At 37.2% G+C, this 22,346-nt stretch overlaps 2 protein-coding genes across 6 annotated transcripts in view; both read left to right on the top strand.

The window, feature by feature from the left end:
- LOC129272384 (zinc finger protein 850-like) overlaps nt 1-5,408 on the top strand; it is a 30,385-nt gene extending 24,977 nt beyond the window's left edge. For both annotated transcript variants that reach the window (XM_064107552.1, XM_064107553.1), the window contains one exon: nt 76-5,408. In XM_064107552.1, the coding sequence (XP_063963622.1) occupies nt 76-233 (158 nt within the window). In that variant the 3' untranslated portion in view covers nt 234-5,408. The remainder of the gene's footprint in view (nt 1-75) is intronic.
- A 3,052-nt stretch (nt 5,409-8,460) lies between these two features.
- On the top strand, nt 8,461-21,693 carry LOC129272386 (N-acetyltransferase 9-like protein). 4 transcript variants are annotated; one of them, XR_010295228.1, is made up of 9 exons: nt 8,477-8,585; nt 10,771-10,854; nt 12,954-13,063; nt 14,836-14,892; nt 16,123-16,203; nt 17,595-17,654; nt 17,911-18,005; nt 19,712-21,079; nt 21,644-21,693. XR_010295228.1 is itself a non-coding variant. In XM_064107347.1 (8 exons), exons 2-8 carry the CDS (start codon nt 10,778-10,780, stop codon nt 19,832-19,834), a joined length of 603 nt encoding a protein of 200 aa, XP_063963417.1. In that variant the 5' UTR covers nt 8,461-8,541; nt 10,771-10,777; the 3' UTR covers nt 19,835-20,823. The 4 variants fall into 4 exon arrangements, 3 of the variants coding, with proteins under 3 accessions (XP_063963417.1, XP_063963416.1, XP_063963419.1); XM_064107347.1 differs by lacking the exon at nt 21,644-21,693 and having other exon boundaries at nt 8,461-8,541; nt 19,712-20,823; XM_064107346.1 differs by lacking the exon at nt 21,644-21,693 and having other exon boundaries at nt 8,485-8,541; nt 10,776-10,854; nt 19,712-20,823.
- The last annotated feature ends 653 nt before the right edge of the window (nt 21,694-22,346 follow it).

The following is a 22,346-nucleotide window of genomic DNA, read 5'->3' on the forward strand; positions in this document are numbered from 1 at the left end:
GAATTTCTTTTTAAGCATGATTGTCTGTTATCAGTCTGAATTATTTGCTTTCTATAATTTATCTGTTCATACTAGGTCAAACCATTACCATCAAACAGGAAGTAAATGAAGAAGTGACCAACCGTGATACAGGTCAAGACCAATTTACCACACAAGGTATGATACACCGCTCCATGTATGTTCAAGAGCAAGATTTTTTAACCCTAAATAGACTTGGCTATTTCGATGCCTAAGAAGACTATGATCTCGGCCGTTGATCGCGCAATCCCGACGGAACTTGGCACGCGCGTTACCAAGGGCATAATCTACAAAGCTGCAAGATCATTTTCTGTGAAAAAATCTCATTGCTAATTAATTATGCTAATTTATGCGTAAAATCAAAATTTTGCTTTAATTAACTAAATAATGCCCCTAAAATGCTAATATTTGGTACACAGACACTTTATATGAATCTGATCAAATGTACAAAAAAATTCAAAATCACATTTATTTTTTTATGTTTTGGTTAGTTGGTTAAATTCTGTATTTTATATTTGTTTTGTTACCTGGTGGGTGTTTCATAAAGCTGTTCGTAAGTTAAGAGCGACTTAAAGAACGACTGGTGAACCTTACTTATGCGCTAAACCATCGCCAGTGCAAATATCATTTACCACAAGAAAGGATCACCAGTCGTTCTTAAAGTCGCTCTTAACTTACGAACAGCTTTATGAAATGGCCCCCTGGATGGAGCTAGATGCTATTCAAGGGTTTGAAATCTTTCTATTGATGTGAAAATCTCAGTTTGTGTGATCGTCTTCTTATGTCTACTTTCACTGATAGAATTCATTAGGGATCTGGGATTATTAAGGAAAGACTATGATTAAAATCCAAATTTAAAAAAAGCGCATGCTTTCATTGACTCCGGGTAATTCCTCCCGAGCAAATCAGCCGTCGACTTTCGCCGGGGAAGAGATGTCAGTGCGAAAGGGTACATTTTTGGAGCGTTGTGGCCCAGTGGATTATTCTCCGGACTTTGAAACAGAGGGTCATGGGTTCAAATCCCAGTCATGGCGTAATTTCCTTCGGCAAGAAATTTATCCACATTGTGCTGCACTCGACCCAGGTGAGGTGAATGGGTACCTGGCAGGAATTTATTCCTTGAAATGCGTGTGCGTTCGTTGTAATCTCAGTAATTACGGCTGCCAAGCTACAGCTGGCCGGGGTAATAATATCCAAGTCCTTTGGAAGCGCATAGAGACATTTTAATTCATATTTTGTGATATGCGCTGGTACGTACTGAGAAAGGTATTCTTTTATGCCATTTGAAAGTACAATTGGTATTCTTTTATATCAATGGTAATGAGAAAGGTATTCTGTTATACCATTCAAAGTACCATTGTTATTCTTTCATACTGGTATAAAAGAATAACAATGGTACTTTGATTGGTATAAATACGTTTCTCAGTACTTTATACCATTTTGTACCAATGGTACTGAGAAAGGAACTATTGGCTATAAATGGACGATTGTAATTTCATGTCATTAGGCCAAAGGTCATTTGAGTTCGATAAAGTTTGACCATGTTGTGGTCCCGGTTGTGGTGTCAACATGAAGAAAGACAATGATGACGATTATGAATTGTTCAGATATTTTTTGAATGGTCCTTATTTGTAAAACTGATAAAATCATTATCTGTATATCAGTGACCTACATGATTTCCGATCACAAAGTCGGAGGTCGTCAATTAACTTGGTTAACATTTATACAGTGCGTATCAAAAAAAAAGTTTACACTTTGAAAAAGCCCTGGGAATTTAAAAATATACAACATGTGGGTAATTTGTTCACATATATTCTTGGGTTTGGGTCTCATCTATCCAATAAAAGTAAAAGTTATGACAGAATGTAACACTTGAGTGAGCACTGTCCATTTTTGTAAAGCTTGCAGAAATCTGTTTGCGCAGAAATGCTCGTTTTCACGCTGTGTCAAGGGAAAGGGCAAAATCAAACTTACCCTGCAAAACATTTCTCATACATTTTCCTTGCTCTTATAGTAAATTGACATAAAACAGATACATTCAAGCATTTTGTAACACTTGCCACCCAAATTGAAATTTCAAAACTTAGTAAGCACAACATTTACCCTTTTTGTGCCAGCTGGATCTGAGGACATAACTGAAACTAAAAAAAGTTTATAGCAGACATATCCAGTATACTTTTCACTATGTTTTTATTATTTAAAGTGGGTTTACATTTCATTTTTCACGTAATACTTGTTTCTCCACACTTTTCCCAAGCTTGACAATGATTAACAAAATAAAAATCAACCCTAAGCCATTTCATGTAAATCACAGCTTAGTGTATTAAAGGCAAATATCGCCCCGATGGCCTCGGTGTGTGGGGGAGTGGATGGGGCGCAATGCACTCTTCGAAGTGTTTTGGGCAAGGAAACAAGTTAAAAAAGGTAAAAGATATCTTCAAATCAATTTTACTAGCTTAATTTCACGTGTTCTACATGATTAGGGTCTTTTTTATTCGCATTACTATTTCAAAGTTCTGCGCAAATGATTTTTCACTAACTTTTCAAAAGTAAGTGGTGCTCACTCAAGCGGAAATATTTTTCGACAGTTATATCGTCATTTGCTTAAATGGACCTGTACCAATGTTGAAATGTGGAAAAATCTTCAGGATATTACAAATGTATAATTTAACAGGATTTTTTCTAAGTGTAAACTTTTTTTTGATACGCACTGTATATTATTCATTATTTCAGCAGTATGTAATTGAATTGGATGTAAATTAGATCAAATTTTAGGCTTCATATTTCAATACGGTATTTTGAGGGAAAGGCCATTTTGTTAAAGAGCAAATTTCTTGGTTAAAGCACAAATGGGGGAAATCAAAAGGGGTATACAGAAAATGTTTAGGGCCGGTGAAATGAGAATTGAGGCTAGTCAGTGGGACAGCCCTGGCTTTTGGTGCTCTTGGAACATTAAATTGTTCATTCAAGCGTAATTAAATAAAAGGGGAAAATATTTGATATTTCTGTGTCACAAAGTCAACACTGTTTCTATATTGAATTTTTTAGTACAGATGAGACTGTTAGATTCAATTCAATTCAATTTATTTATTTGACATCCTTTAAAAACATATGTACAAGTATACAACAACAAAGGAGTAAAATAATTTAAATCACAGTATAAGCGATAAAAAATTGTCAAAATATAAAAGAAATGAAAATAAAATAAAATGTAGCAGATGCTTTCTACGTTGTTATTTTTTTTAAAACCTTCAAACTGTGCCTTCATAATTGATGCTAATCCCTAAGTGAAGCAATGTCAAGTGTAAGTGTCAAAGTTTCATGGACGAAGAATTGACAAGTTGCATGCATAATTTCCAAATGTAGCATCATAATTTCCGTCATTGGCAGTGAATTATTGAAAAGAAAGTATTGGATTCAGAGTGTGCTGTTATATCATGTATATTTTCATAGATGAATAATTATTTGAAAGCTATTTAATTTCAAAGTGTAACATGACAATTTCATAGCCAAAGAATTGTTGAATACTCAATATTGGATTTCTAAGTGTACTTGTACTGTTAAAGGTTCATACACAAAGAATGGTTGAAAAGGCTTTGAATTATTAGTGATTTAATTTCATTGACAAAGAAAAATGGAAAAGCTATGTAATTTCAAAGTGTACCATTATAATTTCTTATACTAAAAAATACTCAAAAGGTAGTAAATTACAAAGTGTACTGATGTAGTTTACGTAGACAGAATCATTGAAAAGTTTCAGATTTCACTGTGTACTGTTTGGATGCATTGTGTAAACAGAGAAATGTGGCAATCAAAGTTTGTCAAGATGCAACTATTAAAATCTAGCATCTTACATATTAAAGGGGAAGTTCACCCTGACAAAAAGTTTATTGTAAAAATGGCAGAAAAAAATCACAAAAAATACGGTGAAAGGTTTAAGAAAAATCCTTCAAAGAATTACATAGTGATTATTATATTCTTAATTAATTGATTTGTGACGTTATGTATGAGCAGCATTCCTATACATAGCGAATGGAGAAAATTGTTTTTACTGTACCTTTTATATGTCAATGGATAAATCATTTCACACCCGATCATGAAAAGATAACAAAAATAAGTCTTCAGGAACTATTAAATAATGAAATTCATGCATTTTATATCACATAACATTTGGGGCAGCTGTTCCTTCATGACGTCACAAATCCAAAATTTGGTATTTTGATAACTTTTTAAATCTTTAATAGATTTTCCTCAAACCTTCACCCATTATTTTAAATTACCTTTTCTGCTATTTTGGGCTATTTTTACAACAAACTTTTCTTCAGGGTGAACTACCCCTCTAAGGCTGCTACATGTTGAATATATTTTTGTTGGAAGTAATTCATTACTAACTTATTAAGTGTGTTGAATCAATCATGGTAGTGTAGTTCACTGGTCTTATAATGAACCCAAATAAATGTAAATGTAATGTTATTCCATTCCATCTACTCCTAATTTATTAAACATGAATTAAGTATCCATCTGGGATTATTCAAGTTGTAAGAATAAGCTGAAAAAATTGTCATAGTAAGATATTCATTTTGTCAAAAGTCATGTTAGATAAATTGGTTTCTTGTCTTGTGCAGTAATGTGTATGAATTTATAGGGACTGACCCTTTTTCAGTTCAGAATTTATGGGGACCGACCCTTTTTCAGATCAGAAGTTATGGGGACTGACCCTTTTTTAGTTCAGAAGTTATGGGGACCGACCATTTTTCAGTTCAGAAGTTATGGGGACCGACCCTTTTTCAGTTCAGAAGTTATGGAGACCGACCCTTTTTCAGTTCAAAAGTTATGGAGACCGACCCTTTTTCAGTTCATAAGTTATGGGGACCGACTCTGATTCAGTTCATAAGTTATGGGGACCGACCCTGTTTCAGATGCCCAGTTTAGAATTATGGGGTCCGACCTTTTTTCAGTTCAGAAGTTATGGGGGCTGACTCTTTCAATTCAGAAGTTATGGGGACCGACCCTTTTTCAGTTCAGAAGTTATAGGGACGGGCCCTTTTTCAGTTCAGAAGTTATGGGGACCGACCCTTTTTCAGTTCAGAAGTTATAGGGACGGGCCCTTTTTCAGTTCAGAAGTTATGGTGACCGACCCTTTTTCAGTTCAGAAGTTAAGAGATAGAGTACAGGAATAAGAATACAAAATAACACACATTTCAGGGGCAGGGGGGGGGGGGTAGGCTGTTTTCCAAAACCATATACAAAAACTTGAAAATGACCATACGATTGTGATTTTTTGCATGGTCAGCCCCCCCCCCCTTCGGAAATCGTTCCGCGGCCCCTGCATTATATGGACTATGCAGGTGTTATAAAATGTGAAATATGAATAAATTATTTTGAAACAAGTTTTTATTGTCTTTCATGTTCATGTGTGTGCATTAAAAAAACACCAAACTTTCTTAGGTGTGTTCACGGGGATATTTTTGCCCGTAATACTAGTGAACTTGGTTTACTCTAATTGAAATCAAATTGAAAAATATTATCCGAAGCTCCCTGCACTGTAATCCAGCTTATGGGCAAGCAATAGACATGACAAGGGAAAGTTTGAAAATATGTGGTGCGTAGCATTTCATGGTTCATTTATTTCTTCTTTCACAACATTTGTACATAACATTAGTTAACAACATCATAAAAAATACTTTTTTTACTTTGATTGTCACGCACACTTAAAATATACAAAGATGAGATCATATTAAAACGAAAAAGTATATATACATGTATGTCATGAAAGGGGAGGAGACCTTCAAGAAGCTGAGCTTGTCAAAGCAAGGTCCCCCAAAAGAGAATACATGGCATGAATTTTTAACTAGTTTAAAAGAGATTAGAGGTAAAATTTACCCAGAAAAAACTAAACAAAACTGCATAAAATCATGTGAGGGTGAGGGAATATTTACAAAGGAGATTTTGATATCTACAAAGGGAAAAGGTAAGCAGGGGGATGAAGGATGGAGAGGGAGAGAAAAGTGGACACAAAACAAAAAAAGGAACAAGAAAAGTGATAGGCTTAGAAGAGGTCCCTTGCCTAGTTCCAGGTAGGGGTTAGGAAGATGGAAAGAAAAGGAGTGAGAGAAAGGAAAAACTAATTCACAAGAGGAAAGTTGGTTAAATGAATATTGAAGGGCCAGCCTGGGAAAAGAGGGGATAGACAAATGAGCTAAGAAAATAGTAATAAAACTTAAACAGGTCACATGACATCGTATTTACATTAAATATTATCAACAGGTCACATGACATCGTATTTGACGTATTTACATTAAATATTATCAACTTACTCAGTAAAAGCAATTTCAGTTTGCGTTTGAAAACAGAGACGCTGACAGAACAAGTTACATCATGGGTTTCAAGTGCGGGATCAATCTAGAGTTTGGCTTTTATATACTGTAGTTCGGGAGCAAATTCTCATAGGGGATAGGAGCACTAGCGTACCTATTAAGGGGGCAGATTGCGCCCCCCCCCCCCCCCGACGAGTTACAAGCAAAAAGAAAAGAAGCAAAAAGGGAGAGGAAAAGAGAAAGAGAGAATAAAGGGGGAAAGGGAAAAAGAAGAAAGAGTTTAAGAGAAAGGGCCGGGAAAACAAAAACTGGCCTGCAGACTGTCGGGGGAAAAAAATATAAACTGTCGGGCACACGGGGCTGTTCCAACTGATTCGGTTTTTAGTACGTTCCACCATCTTTGTCGGTATCAATTAAACTGGAGGCCTACACTTCTTTCGGTAAATTGTGATTTTTACGCAATGCTATAGTTTTAGAGCTCTCACGTACCGATAGTTATATAGGACAGACTGCATGCATGGGCTGACCAGGGACAGGAAGAAGGTATAGAGAACAATTTTTCAGTAATGTAATTTAAAAATTTAAAGGGATATCCATCTGAAGTTTTGGGATGGACGCAGGAAACGAAATTGACAAGCAAAAAAAAAAATGTTATCAACATAAATTTTAGGGGGGTCCGACCCCGGCCACCTTAAAGTTAGGGGGAAAGGACCCCCCCCCCCCCCCCGTTCCGCCGCCTATGTTCTTATGTATAGGCCTAATATACCGGATAATATAATGAACAATAATTTCTTCTTTTCTCATTTTCCCATTCTTTAATTTTTTGCCAGCCGATGGGGGGGGGGGGGGGGGGGACATGCCCCGTAGTTATGCCACTGGAGATTTAAGTAAGGACCACGGAAAAGGACGCAGTTTTCGAGTCGCCGCGCACCAAGATGGCAAATTGCTTAGAATTCATTCAAATTTTCAATGACGAAAGTTGATTGCGAAATTGGAAGATGGTATAAATTATCAATTTCTTTTCATAATGATTTTTAGTTTAACTTATACCGGTGATTCGATTCATTTAGTAATTGTTCATTTGAATTAAATATAAATTTATTTGAGACATTTCGCTGCAATTTAAGGACGTTCCACAGTTATGTTTGTGCGCATTATGATCTGCGCATAGTTTACACTCTGCGCGCTGACGTCACAATGGATGAACAGGTGATTAATTAGCTGCGGGTATGAGCTGATTTTTCTCATCTTCTGCACTTTAACTGCAGATCCGATGTGTTATTTCATCAAGCTATAAAGTGGAATTATTCCATGGACCATTCAAAAAAACATTCTCTACAATTTCAAAATACTTTACTCTGCAGTGCTGCCAAGAATCACGAATATTACCCCGAGTTTGAATAAATGGTAGAGTGGTTTTGATTTTTTCTTCACATAGATACAAAGCATTCGGCGCATTTTTGGTGTTTTAAAAAGCACATTTGCTCTAATAAAAATGCTGATAGTTTAAAAACAAGCACATGAACCCCTATTTTTTAATGTTTGTACCGCTTAGGTATACCTTCTTCTACAACTCTGCAAATTTTGGTGAAAATGACATGGATTTTAAATAAAGTGCAGCATTTATTGTACGTTTGTAGTCTGTAACTGAAATTTCACATTTCTTAGATTGGGATTTTGTTATCTTTTATGCAATTTTTAAGAAATGGCAGTGCTGTTAAACTTAAAATTGCAAACAAATAGCACTATAAATAGATTCTCCACTCTAACGATACAATTATTAACTCTCTTGCGAAATTTGATGACTTTTTCATGTATTTTGACTGAGTAATAGAGGTTTAAACTCATTGTAGTAATCTTGGGTGGTCTAAAAATGCCAAATTCTTTTGAATGCGCAATTTTTAAGAACATCAATTTGGGTGAACTTTGAAGCTCTATAGCAAAAAATCTAGCACATGGACCTATGTTAATTTTTGCATATTTCAAATATTAAGGTTCTAAAGTATCTATGTGCAAAGTTTGGTGAAAATGACATGGATTTCACTTTAACTGTGGAACGTCCTTAATAGGCCATAGCGCTTACGGCATATATGGGGGCCAAGGGGGGGGGGGGGGGTGAGGACACTTGGCGTATCATATCTCTATGCAATATCCTCCGATATCTCGATGTGTTCAAAACAAAGAAAAGCCAAGTCAAGCAGCGACGGTAACAATAATATGTTTTTTTCACAGCTTTAATTTTAAGAAGCAGTAAGTAACACTTTCACCTGACAATTGCTATTTAATATTAACGTTAGACACTGATTTTTTTACCATTTAAGTTAGACTGAGCGGCCTGAGCTGATTAGCTCAGCAAATATTCACGGGCCGCCGAACCAGACGAGGGGTGAAGCGCGAGCCTTAGCCTGGGCGCCCCCCAGCCTGAGCCGGTACCGTTATTCGGCCGGCGCACGGTGGGCCTGGGACTGGGTTCGCGTTCGGGGTTCAGACCATGATAGACAAATACCTAATTCTGTGAACGTGCGTTAATCAAGAATGTTCAGACGTAGACCAAAAGCTTGAGTTTCTGTACATTGCCATTTGGTTAGCTCACTTGGCTGTTCTTCTTCTTTTTTCTTCTTCCTGTAAAGTACAGACTGCCGTTGGCATATTATTAATATTATTCGTACTTGTGCTTGCAAGTGCCCAGATGAGAATAGTGCGAGTAAAAATCTCTACAAAACTATGTGCGGCTAAAAACAGAAGAGGCCTTAACGAAGCCTCCTTTGCTGCACCTTCTTCTTCTTCTTCACGCTACACTGCCTCCTTCAATCCTGAAGATTATTGCAGTATTGTAGTACCGGGGACCGGCAGGTGCAATACACCGGGTGAACACCCTACTCTTTGACGAATAGTGTATTGGTTTTAACGTGCATAGGTTGTGACTCTCCTATACACGGGACCAACATTTGCGTCCTTTCCGATGGACGGAGTGTTTTCCAACTGCATTCACACCCGCACTGAACACAGCGGTGAGGCACGTTAACACACAACGCTAGCATAAGTTTTTTTGTTAGACGTCTTCCGGCATGCTGCGGGACTCGAACCCACGCACGTTGAGATCTACGATCTTTTCCGGAACAGGCGCTCTAACCGACTGAGCTACACTGCCACCTCCTGCTTGAAAGATGCGAGGGAGGTGCTGTGAACTATCTTTGCTGGGAGTGAGTTCCATATTCTGATAGCATCAGGAAAGAATGTCTTTTGATATATTTGTGTTCTGGCATATGGAATTTGGAACTTATCAGGATTTCCACGTGTACATGGTCCAGTTGATGGAATGAAGTGGTCATCCGGGATGTCAATAAGCTTGTTGATGATGCAGTAGACCATGCTAGCTCGCTGTTGTGCCCTTCTTTCCTGAAGAGTAGCCCACTGACTGGAGTTGCTTTAGCATATCTGATACACTGCTGGTACGTCGAAAGTCTCCTAAAGCAAAGCGGGCGTAACGGCGTTGTACCATTTCCAGTTTTGAGATGTTCCTCTGGGTAAATGGGTCCCACACCACAGCAGCATACTCCAGTACTGGAAGGACAAGTGCTTTGTAGCACAACACTTTCGTCTTGAGAGGACAGTCCCTGATATTTCTCTGCAGGAAGCTGCTGACTGAGTTGGCAGACTTAGTTGTTTTGTCTACATGGTGATTCCACTTAAGGTTTTCCTGGAAGTTTACACCAAGGTATTTTGCTTTATCAGTCTCCACCAGGGGTATTCCATGAATGCAATATGGTGTCGAACTCTTGATAACTACCCTCTTATTGGTAACATGCATAACTTGGCATTTTTGCGGGTGAAATTGCATGAGCCAGTCATCTTCCCATACTTGAAGAGCATCCAGGTCCCTCTGAAGCTGTTTAGTGTCCTCCTCTGTCTTGACCTTTCTGTACAAGATGCAATCATCAGCAAAGAGGCGCACCGTAGACTGTGATGATACATATTCGGGGAGGTCATTAATGAAGAGGAGGAAGAGCAGAGGTCCGACCACGCTACCTTGCGGCACTCCTGAGAGAACGGGGGCTTCATGAGAAGTAACTCCTTGTTCCACTGAACTATGTTGTCTGTACTTGCATGGCGAGGACAACACTGTCTAAAGACGTCGTGTCGAGGTTCCCGGGGCAAGGCGAGGACTAATAATATATCACTATATTATATCATACATTTTTAAACAAATAATATATTTGACACTGAGGTCTGAGTCTGAAGTTGAAATTGTAAAAAAATCCCAAGTCTAACAAAAGCTTAGAGTTAAGTTAGATATCACATCAGCGTCAGATTCTAACTCAGTCTAAGTTAGATCTAGATCTAACTGATTCACATGTCCTGTGTTTGACTTGTTTTGGTCAAGGTTGATTTAGAATTTGATCTCTTTAACAATAACATTTTCCTTTTTTCCCAGGACAGGTATGAGGATCAATGAAAAAACTTGTGTTATCGGAACTAATGTGGTGTTGGTACCTTACAAAGAATTTCATGTGCCAAGGTGAGTTATGCGGTTACACTTCGTAATTCCGAAGGTTCGTAAATCTGAAGGTTCGTTATTCTGAAGGTTCTTTATTCCGAAGGTTCGTAATTCCAAAACACGCAAATTGCCTATAGGCTATAGGCCTACCTCGATGTTCGTTAATCCGAAAATGTAAAAGGGTTCGTTAATCCGAACATTTGTGGCGTTATTCCGAAGGTTCGTTATTCCGAAGGTTAGATAATCCGAAAACGAAATAAGGTTCGATGTTCCAAAGGTTCGTTAATCCGAAAACGAAATAAGGTTCGTTGTTCCGAAGGTTCGTTGCTCCGAAGGTTTGTTAGTCCGAAAACGAAATAAGGTTAGTTAATCATTTAGTTTTCGGACTAACGAACCTTCGGAATTACGAACCTCATTTCTTTTTCGGATTAACGAACCTTCGGAATTACGAACCTCACTTCGTTTTCGGAGTAACGATTTCGGAATTATGAACCTCACTTCGTTTTCGGACTAAAGAACCTTCGGAATTACGAACCTTCGGAATAACGAACCTTCAGAATATCCGAACCTTCGGAATAACGAAGCTTAGGAATTACGAATGTATGCGGAGTTATGCTATGCCAATATTTTTTTTTTCCATGCCATGGCATGGAAGATCAACTGAAGCGGATAATTCCACCAATTTTTACATTCTGATTTTGTTCCAAAATTATACTTGTTTAATAACAGTTCTTTAAACTTATTAATTTTGTAATGGTCATCATATCCATCTAAATTTAGGTTTTCAGAGTTATTTTTTTGTCTCCTTAAAATGCCTTGCTTAATATAGTTTATTACAACCTTCAAACTAAAGTTTAGTTTTAGTCTTTTAAGATTGTAAATCATTGTTTTGATGAACTTTATATGTGTAATATTATAAAATCACCATTCTAATTTCATTACTCTGTTCTAAGAATGTTAATCACTGTTTTGAATCATTATTGAATGATCATCATCTACATGTATTTATTATACAAAACTTCATTCTTCTGTTACTTGTTCTAAGTTTGTAAATTGTTTTTTGGCTCCATTGAATGTGAAATTTTAAGATCATCATCTTCTAGCACTATACTCTAGCCTTTACATACATGTTCTAACTTCGAAGAATTTTTTATTTCAGTTGGGTTTACTTGTTATTGAATGTGTAATTTAAGATTGATCATTTATCAAGTCTAAGTTATACTAAATTTATTTCATTTGCCTAGGTGCTAAGAATGCTAATCTTCAAATATTTTGACTCCCAAGTTGAATGGGTAGTATTGTTACAATGTAGATCATGATTCATCATCTATCTATTCCAATGCTAAATTTCTTTTTTCTTTCTTGAGAATGATAACCATTGTTTTGAATCTTTATTGAATGTATAGTACTAGCAGTGACAGTGTTAGATCACCATATATCCAATCTAGTATCGCATACTTCTATTTCTTTCCTCTGTTCTTAAAATGTTAATCTTTGTTTCGAATCTTTATTGAATGTGTAATACTGTTAGATCTTCACCCATTCTAATACTAAATATCAGTGTTCTGTCATGATGACTGAAATCACTGAATGTATAAGATTCTAGGATCAACCATCCATTCTAAATTTCAATTTTCGATTCAAATAAATCATTGTGAGTCCTCTCATGGTCATTAATCACATGATTGTCATGAATATGTGAAATCATTTTATTATCTATTAACATAATGTACATTTCGTTGAATTCTCAAAGATCAGTATTAATTACTGGAATTTATTTCATACAATGTATTCTTCACAATCATTATATTATTTTTAGTATTGGAGATTTCATATCATAAATTAAATCTGCAATGGAAAAGAGCATTGGTATTGCATACAAACAATATTTGTTTTGTTTGTATTACTTTTGATGTAGCAGATCTAGGACTCGGCCTCATGCAAGATTTCATTTTGGCTTTTCCAATTCCTGATTTTTGTCTTCGGAGAAGTTGGAGGATTAAAAAGACGCTAATAAAAAAAAAAGAGTGGGATTCCTGCTCCAATCATCAGCTAACCATGGCTCAGACAGGTACCTTGATATATATATATTTTTTTCTTTATACACCCTGTAAACATAGATACCATGAATGGATGAAGTCTACCGAGTTGCAGGAGTTGACGGCATCAGAACCACTATCTCTCGATGAGGAGTATGAGATGCAGAAGAGCTGGTATGAAGATGAAAACAGTAAGATCCCTTGATTGTACAATACATTTGGGGATTTCAAGTAAAAGTGTTGGGAGTAGAATGTGAATCAGGCTTCTTGACCTAGAAGTCTATAAAAAAAAAGGGGTTTACAAAAGTAAATAAAAATCACAATGCCTAGTGATCTCAGATCCAGCACCTGTCTCAGTTTGGTTCCCACTCTCGTCTTTCCAACCGACGTTCATCGGTTCAAATGCCAGCCATGATATGTTTTCCTTTAGCAAGAATTTTTCTGTGTTTTGAGTCTTGATGGGACCCTTTGCTTGGGACCCGAGTAAACTTGATCTGGGATGTCTGAGTTTACTGATTGGTCTTCTCTACTCACTAATTCCCCTTTTGTCTCCTTGTTTCTAGTGTTGCTGTAGCTTGTTTGTGGTCTATATTATGGTTGTTCCACTTTATATGTTTGTCATTTTGCCTCCGAAGAAGATTCTGCTAGGATCGAAAGCTTAGGCCCCTTTTTGACTTTCTAGTTTACTGTTACCTCTGATGTATTGCAATCTGAGCTAGTTTTGATGGAAAATATGATTATTATTACCCTATTTCTATGCCCCCCGCAGACAAAGTTCGGAGGGAACATTAAGCATTGCACCTGTCCGTCCCCCACTTGGTTTCAGTACAATAACTCAAAAAATATTTAATGGATTTCAAAATTTTGGGTGTGTAGGTATATGACACCAAAATACAGGCTAAGTTCGAATTCTGAGTCCGCAGGTCAAAGGTCAAATGTCACAGCTCATTGAATATGCGAGTTGGTTTTTGTGCAATAACTCGAAAAATATTTGATGGATATAACAATTTTGGGTGTGTAGGTAGATGACACCAAAATACAGGGTAAGTTCAAATTCGGAGTCCGCAGGTCAAAGATCACAGCTCATTAAATATGCGAGTTGGTTTCCGCGCAATAACTCGAAAAACATTTTTTAATAATGGATTGTAAATATTTTTGGTGTGTAGGTAGATGACACCAAAATACAGGCTAAGTTCGAATTCAGAGTCCGCAGGTCAAAGGTCAAATGTCACAGCTCATTAAATATGCGAGTTGGTTTCCGCGCAATAACTCGAAAAATATTTAATGGATTTAAAAAATGGTGGTGTGTAGGTAGATGACACCAAAATACAGGTTAAGTGCGAATTCGGAGTCCGCAGGTCAAAGGTCACAGCTCGTTATATATGTGAGTTGGTTCAAAGGTCTAAATTTGTTCATTATATATATAAATTGTTTTTTTTGCACGATATTAAGTTCAATCATGTGGAATGAATTTCTGATCGCATTAAGCGGGGGCAGTCAAATTTCTAGTTTCAGTATGTGCGCCGTGGCATCATGGGCTCGTATTTACGATTCTCGTCTTTCAATCAGAGGTCCTTGGGTTCGAATCCCAGCCATGACGTGTTTTCCTTCAGCAAGAAATTTGTACCCACATTGTGCTGCACTCGACCCAGGTGAGGTGAATGGGTACCCAGTAGGATTCATTCCTTGAATGCTTTAGTGCCTATACGGTGGCTCAGCTACAGCCGGGGTAGTAATATGATACCAAATATCAAGCGCAGTATAGTAGCTGCGCTAAACAAATGGAACATATTGTTAAATATGTTGTCTATTCATAGAAGTGTCAGTGATATGAATTTCACAGTGTATCAATATTTTCTTGCTATCTATTAAAACTTCCTAATATAATTAACCCATCTATCCATTTATCTATTTAATATCTGTCTATCTATCTACCTACCTACCTATCTTTTTATATCTTCAGAATGTACATTCATCATACTGGACAAGACCAAATGGGCTTCAAGCACTAATGAAATTGGTAAGCAATATGACCGGCTCACAGAATCGTCATATGACGGCAGACAAAACCAATACATCACCCAGACATCAATACAAAAGTACATACATTTTGGTATTCTATAGTGCTTTTCCGTAGTAATACTCCCAAAGCTTTTTACAATGTTCAATAACCCTGCTGTTTTTAGGGCTTTAAAAAAACTAATTGTACTGAATGACAGAAACAGATGTTCATGGCCCTGGGAAGTGGGGGTGCCGGGGGTGCAGAAGCATCTCCTTCTTTTATATAGGGGGTGCTGCGTGTACCATTTTCCATAGGCGGCACGCATTGGAATTCTGGTAGGTATGTCAAATTGGAGAAATGTATGGAAAATGGCCAATATTTTGCGTTGAACCTTTTGTTTTTCCTGCTCAAAGTTTTGGGGACCAAAACTACCATCATTTTGTAATGAAATCATTATTTTTTATAATTTCTTTTGTTTTTCAAATTCACTTCAGCACCCCCAGCCAAAAAAAAAAGTTTCCAGGGCCCTGCACATGTTGCTGGAGGGATTATTCCAAATATTTTGACCACTGAAAATTATACATTATTGAAATTTTCATGGCTGTCTTACTAATAGGCCTATACTTGTAATTGATCCAATCTGTCTTAACTGTTGAAATCCATAGACGTCATCGTCATCTAGACTGCTCACATCTATTCAATGTGTTGTATCAATATAGAAATTATGTATGATTGTTTGAACCAATTATGCTCCCTCTGTTTACTGCTGTCCTTGATGGAGAATTATGGCATTGCTGGCTTTCCATATTTGACATGAATTGGATCAATCGCAAGTCTGTTGAATACATGGCGGCATCATCATGGCCAAAGTGGGGACAAACATTTTCCTGATCAAGAAGCCATAACTTGGTTTTAGACCACAGTCAATAAAAACTGTATGCCAAATATTCTGGACAGACCAATATTTGGATGGTTTCTAATTCCACTGACAATACAAACAAGAGACTTGTATTGCATAATTAGACTTTTAAGTTCAAATTCTAGGAAGAGTGCACCTGTCATTGGTATGCTACCCTTCTAACAGTTCTTAACTCGTGACACTTACCCAAACCCAAACTCTCTTATTCTTGCTAGTTTTCTTGTGCCTCTCAGGATAAAATATTTTCTGCAGATGAATGTGTATTGTTTATGCCGTATTGTAAATTGAATATTTTTTCAATTCTGTCTTTTTTTCTTGTATTCAATCAGAAAGCATGTGTGGAGATGTCAATCTGTTCTTCAATGATCATGAAGTGCCCTCTCAAGCTGAGATAGAGATAATGGTAGCAGGTAAAGTAGAAACAAATGGATTGCGAAACAATGTGTTGATCTTTAAGCCTTAATCATCACTATTGTTGGAGGTGATGCCTTCACTTTTTAATATGTCACTGTTGCTGGTTGACACCAAATAATACACTTAAATAGGGGTGTTGTGGCTCAGAGGATAAGTCTCCAGACTTTGAACTACAGGGTCTGGGGTTCAAATCTCACCGCATCACTCTCCTTACATTTGCCACTCTCCACCCAGGTGTAGTAAATTGGTACCCAGTAGGAAGGAATTCCTTGAATGCTTGAGCGTCCAATCAGGATAGCCATGCTGAAGCCGGGGTAATAGTATGCAGCGCTTAGAGATGATTGTCGTTTGTATTAAGCGCTATATAAATGTCACATATTATTATTGTTATTAAATATCAGTGGCCCATATCTTGAACTTGGGGGTTTAATTCAAACTCTGAAGTTGTGGTTAACTATGGATAGCCAATTGTGACACAATTCTCAAACAGATTCACCACTGTCTGGGATTAACCCTAAAAGGACTGGGCTATTTGAGATTTATTGATGACTTCAAAGAAAATGTCATACAATTTTGCGGCGCTATCTTTTTGCGTTTCGGAAATATCGTGGGAAGTCCTTTTAGTCCTTTTAGGGTTAATTTGTTTACTTCACCATTATAGCATGATGAAAGAGCAAATTGAGCATAAGAAATATACTACGTTTAAAAAATATTTTGACATTTTTGGCTTTCCATAATTTTAGTACAGAATTAGACAATGGTCCAAGTTAACCCAGACTTCAGAATGTGTGCCATAGAGTTGCAATATATCTGGGCCCTGTCTTACAGGGAGTTACGAATGATCTGATCAACCTAAACTATATGGAAATCCAACAGTGTCATGATTTTTTTCTCCAGGAAATTTGCACAATGCCCTTTGTAAGCAAAGAAAAGCATACTGAATTTTCAAGAAAATGATGAATGTATATGACCTTTCTTCATATCTAGAAAATATTTTGAACAAACATGCATTTTAGATTTTGACGTTGCTGGCTTTCCATAGTTATGGATGATCATTGATCGTAAGTCTTTGTAAGATAGGGCCCAGGTATAAGAGTTAATTCTATTCAGAATCCAGGGGGGGGGGGTTCTCCCACTAGCCCATTATTCACTTGTATTTGGACATAAAATAGAAACTTCATTTGATTAAATTCTGAAACTGCCGTTCAGTTAATGGAAGTCACTGGAAGTGATTTGACTTGCCATCTGCATTTAATTGTAGTTGGCAAATCACATGTTAATAAGTAAATCATGTGGATGACTGAAGAATGTTCTAATGTGTTTAAATGACACTATTGTATCCTGTATATTGATTGAAGTAGATTTGTATTAATTCATTCATCTACAGAATCATCATGTCGTGGAAAGGGATATGGCAAGGAGGCTCTCCTGATCATGATGTACTATGGTGAGTGATATTGGTGATTGAGTTTCAGATTGAATTTTATATTCAGCAGATCGGAAAAAAGATGAAAGCTTTATAAAATCATCAAAACAAAACTTAGTGAAAAAAAACAACAAGGATATCATGATAAATATGTAAAGTAATAAAGTAGATCTTTGATTTTGCATTTTTTATGTATACATGTAATAGATTTGCTTAAAAGACCACTTGTGAGACATTGCTTTCTATGATTCTATTGCTTTTATCACTTATTTCTCAGGTGTGGATTTCTTGAAAGTTTCCAGATTTATTGCTAAGATTGGGGAGAAGAACACAGTCAGTCTTGGCCTCTTCAAAAAACTTGGATTTCAAGAGGTTAGTATGTTGACTATGTACTGACATGACTGAGTTAGACAATCTTTTTATTGTACTGTCAGTTTTGGCTTTTGATGATGATAAACTAAGTGCGTGTATGACTGTCCAGCTCAGAACGCAATAAGTTGGCTAAATTGAATAATCTTATCTGAAATCAAAATTAAGTCACCAAAAGAGAATAACAATATGTGTAGAAGTATAGGTTCTGAAAATGAAAATAATGTGTGCAGCATTACGTCAAAGAGTGAAAGATGTAACCCTCATCTTAAAAAAAAACCAAACAAACAACACTATTGTCATTGAAGAATTTGAAATTTTACAATGCAGTAGCTATAGCAGCATTACCCACAGATCTACAGAGAGACAGGTTTATCATATGATATATTCAGATATTTACAGAAACTCGGCAAATACAATTCTGTGCGGGGGGGGGCACTCGGTATATAATGCATAGTGGGTATTTTTACACTCAAATTTCCGTTCCAAGGCATAGCATTTTTTGTCTTATTGAGAAAAAGAAAAAAGAAAGCAGCTCCAAAGCATAGCATTTTCTTATCGAGAAAAGAGAAAGTAATCCGCTCCAAAGTTTCGCATATTTTCCGTTACACCGTTCCGGCCACATTGATCTGCTACAATGAGCCGTAATTTTGGTGAAAAGCGGCCGCAAAGCGCTGTTCGACCATCTCCTCTGCGCTAGCGCACACGGCGCCCGTGCCGCTGGGCTAGCTGCATGCATGTATGCCCGTTCAATAGGGATGCATATGCACTCACACACAGGCGACCCGTTCCAAGGACCCCCGTTTTCACAAACATTTGTGATTCCGAAGCCTATTCCGATGACCCTGCTTTTAACAATAAGCCCGCTCCAAGGCCCCCATTTTTTGTCTCGCCCGCGGCACATACCTACTATTTTTTTGGTCGAGTATCTTCCCTAGTTTCTGTGCTATTGTGGGTTTAGCTAGGGCAGGGAGGGGCATATTGGGAGCAGCCTCATGTGCTACTTTCAGGGGGCATGATTGGAGGCAAAGCAAATATGAATTAAGAAAGAAAGAGGTGAAAGCAGAAAAAATAACATGAACTTCTCATGTCAGCCCATGAATATACATACTACATGTTTGTTAGTTTGAAGGGGCATGATTTTAGCCCCTTTTTACTATACTATTTCATATTGTACAACGCCTACTTAGCTTGTTGTACGGGAGCAAATGGGAGGCTGAATGTCAAACATTCGTACCGCTGCACACACGACGTACCATCCAAAATGTACCGTTGCACGGCTGTAGGAGGTGACGTCATGATGCGATTTAGTCCATTTAATTTAATCCATCTAAAGATGAAGGTGCAATAGGCGTATAGCTTGTTGGCTAAATGTGCAATGCTGCCCAAGATTATGTGCGATCTTGCTTTTTGCTTTCAATATTTTTGCTCCCTTTTCATAGATTACTGCAGGGAAAAACTCTTGTTTTTTCATATTTTCGCTAGATTCTGAGGCGTAGTACAACACAAATAGCAAATATTTTTATTCATGCAATGGTGCGAGATTTCACATTGGGTGAAAGAAAGAGACGCTCTATTCAACTCGGCTAATGCCATGTTGAATAGAGCGTCTTCGCCTCGTGTGAAATCTCGCACCATCGCCTTCATGCCTATTCGCTATTTGTATAACAATCATCTTTGCATTTCTTGATTCATTTTCCCTCATAAAGGTATCTGTCAGCAAAGTCTTTCAAGAGGTGACCCTTGATCTTGAGGTCAAAGGTCAATTCCATGACTGGCTAAAGGAACAGATGAACCACTTGCAGATTGCAGTGTACTCCCCAAAAAGGTGACATCATCAGTATAGCAGTTTGTGAAAAGCAGATATTTGTTACTGACAGAAGCTCCAACATGTACTTGTATGTTGGGTGAAGGTATATTATGTTAACATGGAATCGGCAATTCAGGAGTTGTGCTTACCGTCGGTCACGGACGTTCTTAGACAATTTAGCCATAGTCTGGGCCACGTCTTTCAGTAGATATCCTACAATGGCATTTACAGTGGCATGGGAGGATTAGAAGCAAAAGGATGCTGAGGAGGATGACAACTCAGCATCTGTCACACATACCCTGGGCATTCCTGTATCCATTGTTTTCGCTATGCTGGAATGAAATGATTAGAAGCAAAATACAAAGAGACATAGCTCAGACTTCTGTTATTGTTCCTAATCAGGGCTTTATGAATGGCAACAATATGAAAATATTGTGATATTGAAAGCTGAAATGAATATGTGTGTCCATGCTTTGGTGATATAGTAAATTATGAAGGTTTTAATTTACATTGTATTTTAGACAACAAGAAATCTGCCTTGAAATGCTTTTAAGAAGAGATTATTCCCATTACTCCAATATAACCCACCAGGGTCCAAGGGAAAGGGTCATAAAGCGTTGTGGCCCAGTGGATTAGTCTCTGACTTTGAAACAGAGAGTCTAGGGTTCGAATCCCAGCCATTGCGTAATTTCCTTCAGCAAGAAATTTATCCACATGTTGCTGCACTCAACCCAGGTGAGGTGAATGGGTACCCGGCAGGATTAATTCCTTGAATGCATGAGCATTAGAAAACGGCATAAAAGTCAAGAGTACATTATTTAGACTTAGTGAATAAAAGTAATGTTAATTAGCACTTGACCTATTCAGAGGTGATGACATGATGCATTGAAAGGAAGTATGAACGTTATTATATTGGAATGTAAGTTACCATAGCAACCTACATAATTGTTAGAGAAGCAAAAATTCAGGACTGTTTTTCTTTTCCTTTGGTTTGTAAATGATGAGCTTTAAGCTCCCATTTAAGGGGCCGGGATGTAAATACGAGCTTCTGAATTTTTGCGATGACGTCAGAAGCGAGAGTTTTGGATTCGTTTCTCGAACATGCCGAGTGAGGGCGTAGTTGATTTATCGAGGATCTAAATTTTCTATGAAGATAAATTCAACTTACAACATTGGCATCTCCAGATTAACATGAATTTTAGAAACAATCCCGAAATGACTTTCATTCTATCTCATAGAAAATTTAGATCCTCGATAAATCAACTACGCCCTCACTCGGCATGTTCGAGAAACGAATCCAAAACTCTCGCTTCTGACGTCATCGCAAAAATTCAGAAGCTCGTATCTACATCCCGGCCCCTTAAATGGGAGCTTAAAGCTCATCATTTACAAACCAAAGGAAAAGAAAAACAGTCCTGAATTTTTGCTTCTCTTACAATTATGTAGGTTGCTATGGTAACTTACATTCCAATATAATAACATTCATACTTCATTTCAATGCATCACGTCATCACCTCTGAATAGGTCAAGTGCTAATTAACATTACTTTTGTTCACTAAGTCTAAATAATGTACTCTTGCCTTTAAGCCGTTTTCTAAAATTAAAGTGACCATCTTTTCCGGCCCCTTTAACAATTTCAAGTCTGAAAATGAATATACCTTTGAAAAACTAGGGCAAATATATTCTACTCAATACTTTCTGATTGTGAAAAACTTTATAGTCTGCCCCAAATTATATTTGTATCGCTCTTTGGTCAAATCGAACATCATACATGTACATGGTCCTTTGACATCCCTTTTTTTTTTTTTTTATAAAAAATAAATAATTTAAGTACTCAGGTGATTTTCCTGCAAAACTAATAAAACATGAATCAATACATGCAATATTTAGCCTGTTTTGCATACATTGGAATTATTTACATATGGCAAGAATTTGGCTGAAAGGAAAAGTGGTGCTGTAGCCTGTTGCATATGGCATTTTGCACTTAATTTGAAACCAAATAGTCTTTTCTCCAAACTCAACTACAATGAGTAGTCTTTCTACCAAACTTAAACATGACTAGTCTTGAATTTCAGACCAGAGGTTTTTTTTTTTATCCCTTTAAATTTTGTTCAAATTTGTGTGTGTGTGTGTATTTGAGTTTTGTCAGACGTGTATCAATCAGATATGATTATTTACGTCTGGGACCGACCTTTAACGTCACCATCCGAAAGACGTGACCAGGGCTCGAACCTCGAACCTCTACATCAATTTGTAACTTCCCCGCATAGCTTGGATTACAGGCGCACGCCACAACGCCCAGTCAGTTTGTTTCCTTGAATTGTAGCCTTATCCACAGGCTCCAAAATAGTAAACTTAGTCTTGTTTCCAGACACAAATTTGTCTAAATAATTGAACTGTGCAACAACTGCACTTTGCTTCCAAATCAGATTCTTTACCTGAAAATTTGCATATGAAAAAAAAAATAGACAAATTCTCAACTTGATGAATTGGTCAAAATCATTCACTTGCAGAGTTGCCAACCTGAAAAAGAA

The sequence above is a fragment of the Lytechinus pictus genome, chromosome 12, assembly GCF_037042905.1.
Source record: "Lytechinus pictus isolate F3 Inbred chromosome 12, Lp3.0, whole genome shotgun sequence".
Classification (NCBI taxonomy): domain Eukaryota; kingdom Metazoa; phylum Echinodermata; class Echinoidea; order Temnopleuroida; family Toxopneustidae; genus Lytechinus; species Lytechinus pictus.

Excerpts from the sequence above, each read along its gene's own strand:
- LOC129272386 (XM_064107346.1), top strand. The coding sequence starts at position 8,502 with ATGTGTTCAAAACAAAGAAAAGCCAAGTCAAGCAGCGACG. Across the intron at positions 8,542-10,775 it reads AGCCAAGTCAAGCAGCGACG|GTATGAGGATCAATGAAAAA; the intron begins GTAACAATAATA and ends TTCCCAGGACAG. Across the intron at positions 13,064-14,835 it reads CTGGTATGAAGATGAAAACA|AATGTACATTCATCATACTG; the intron begins GTAAGATCCCTT and ends TTATATCTTCAG.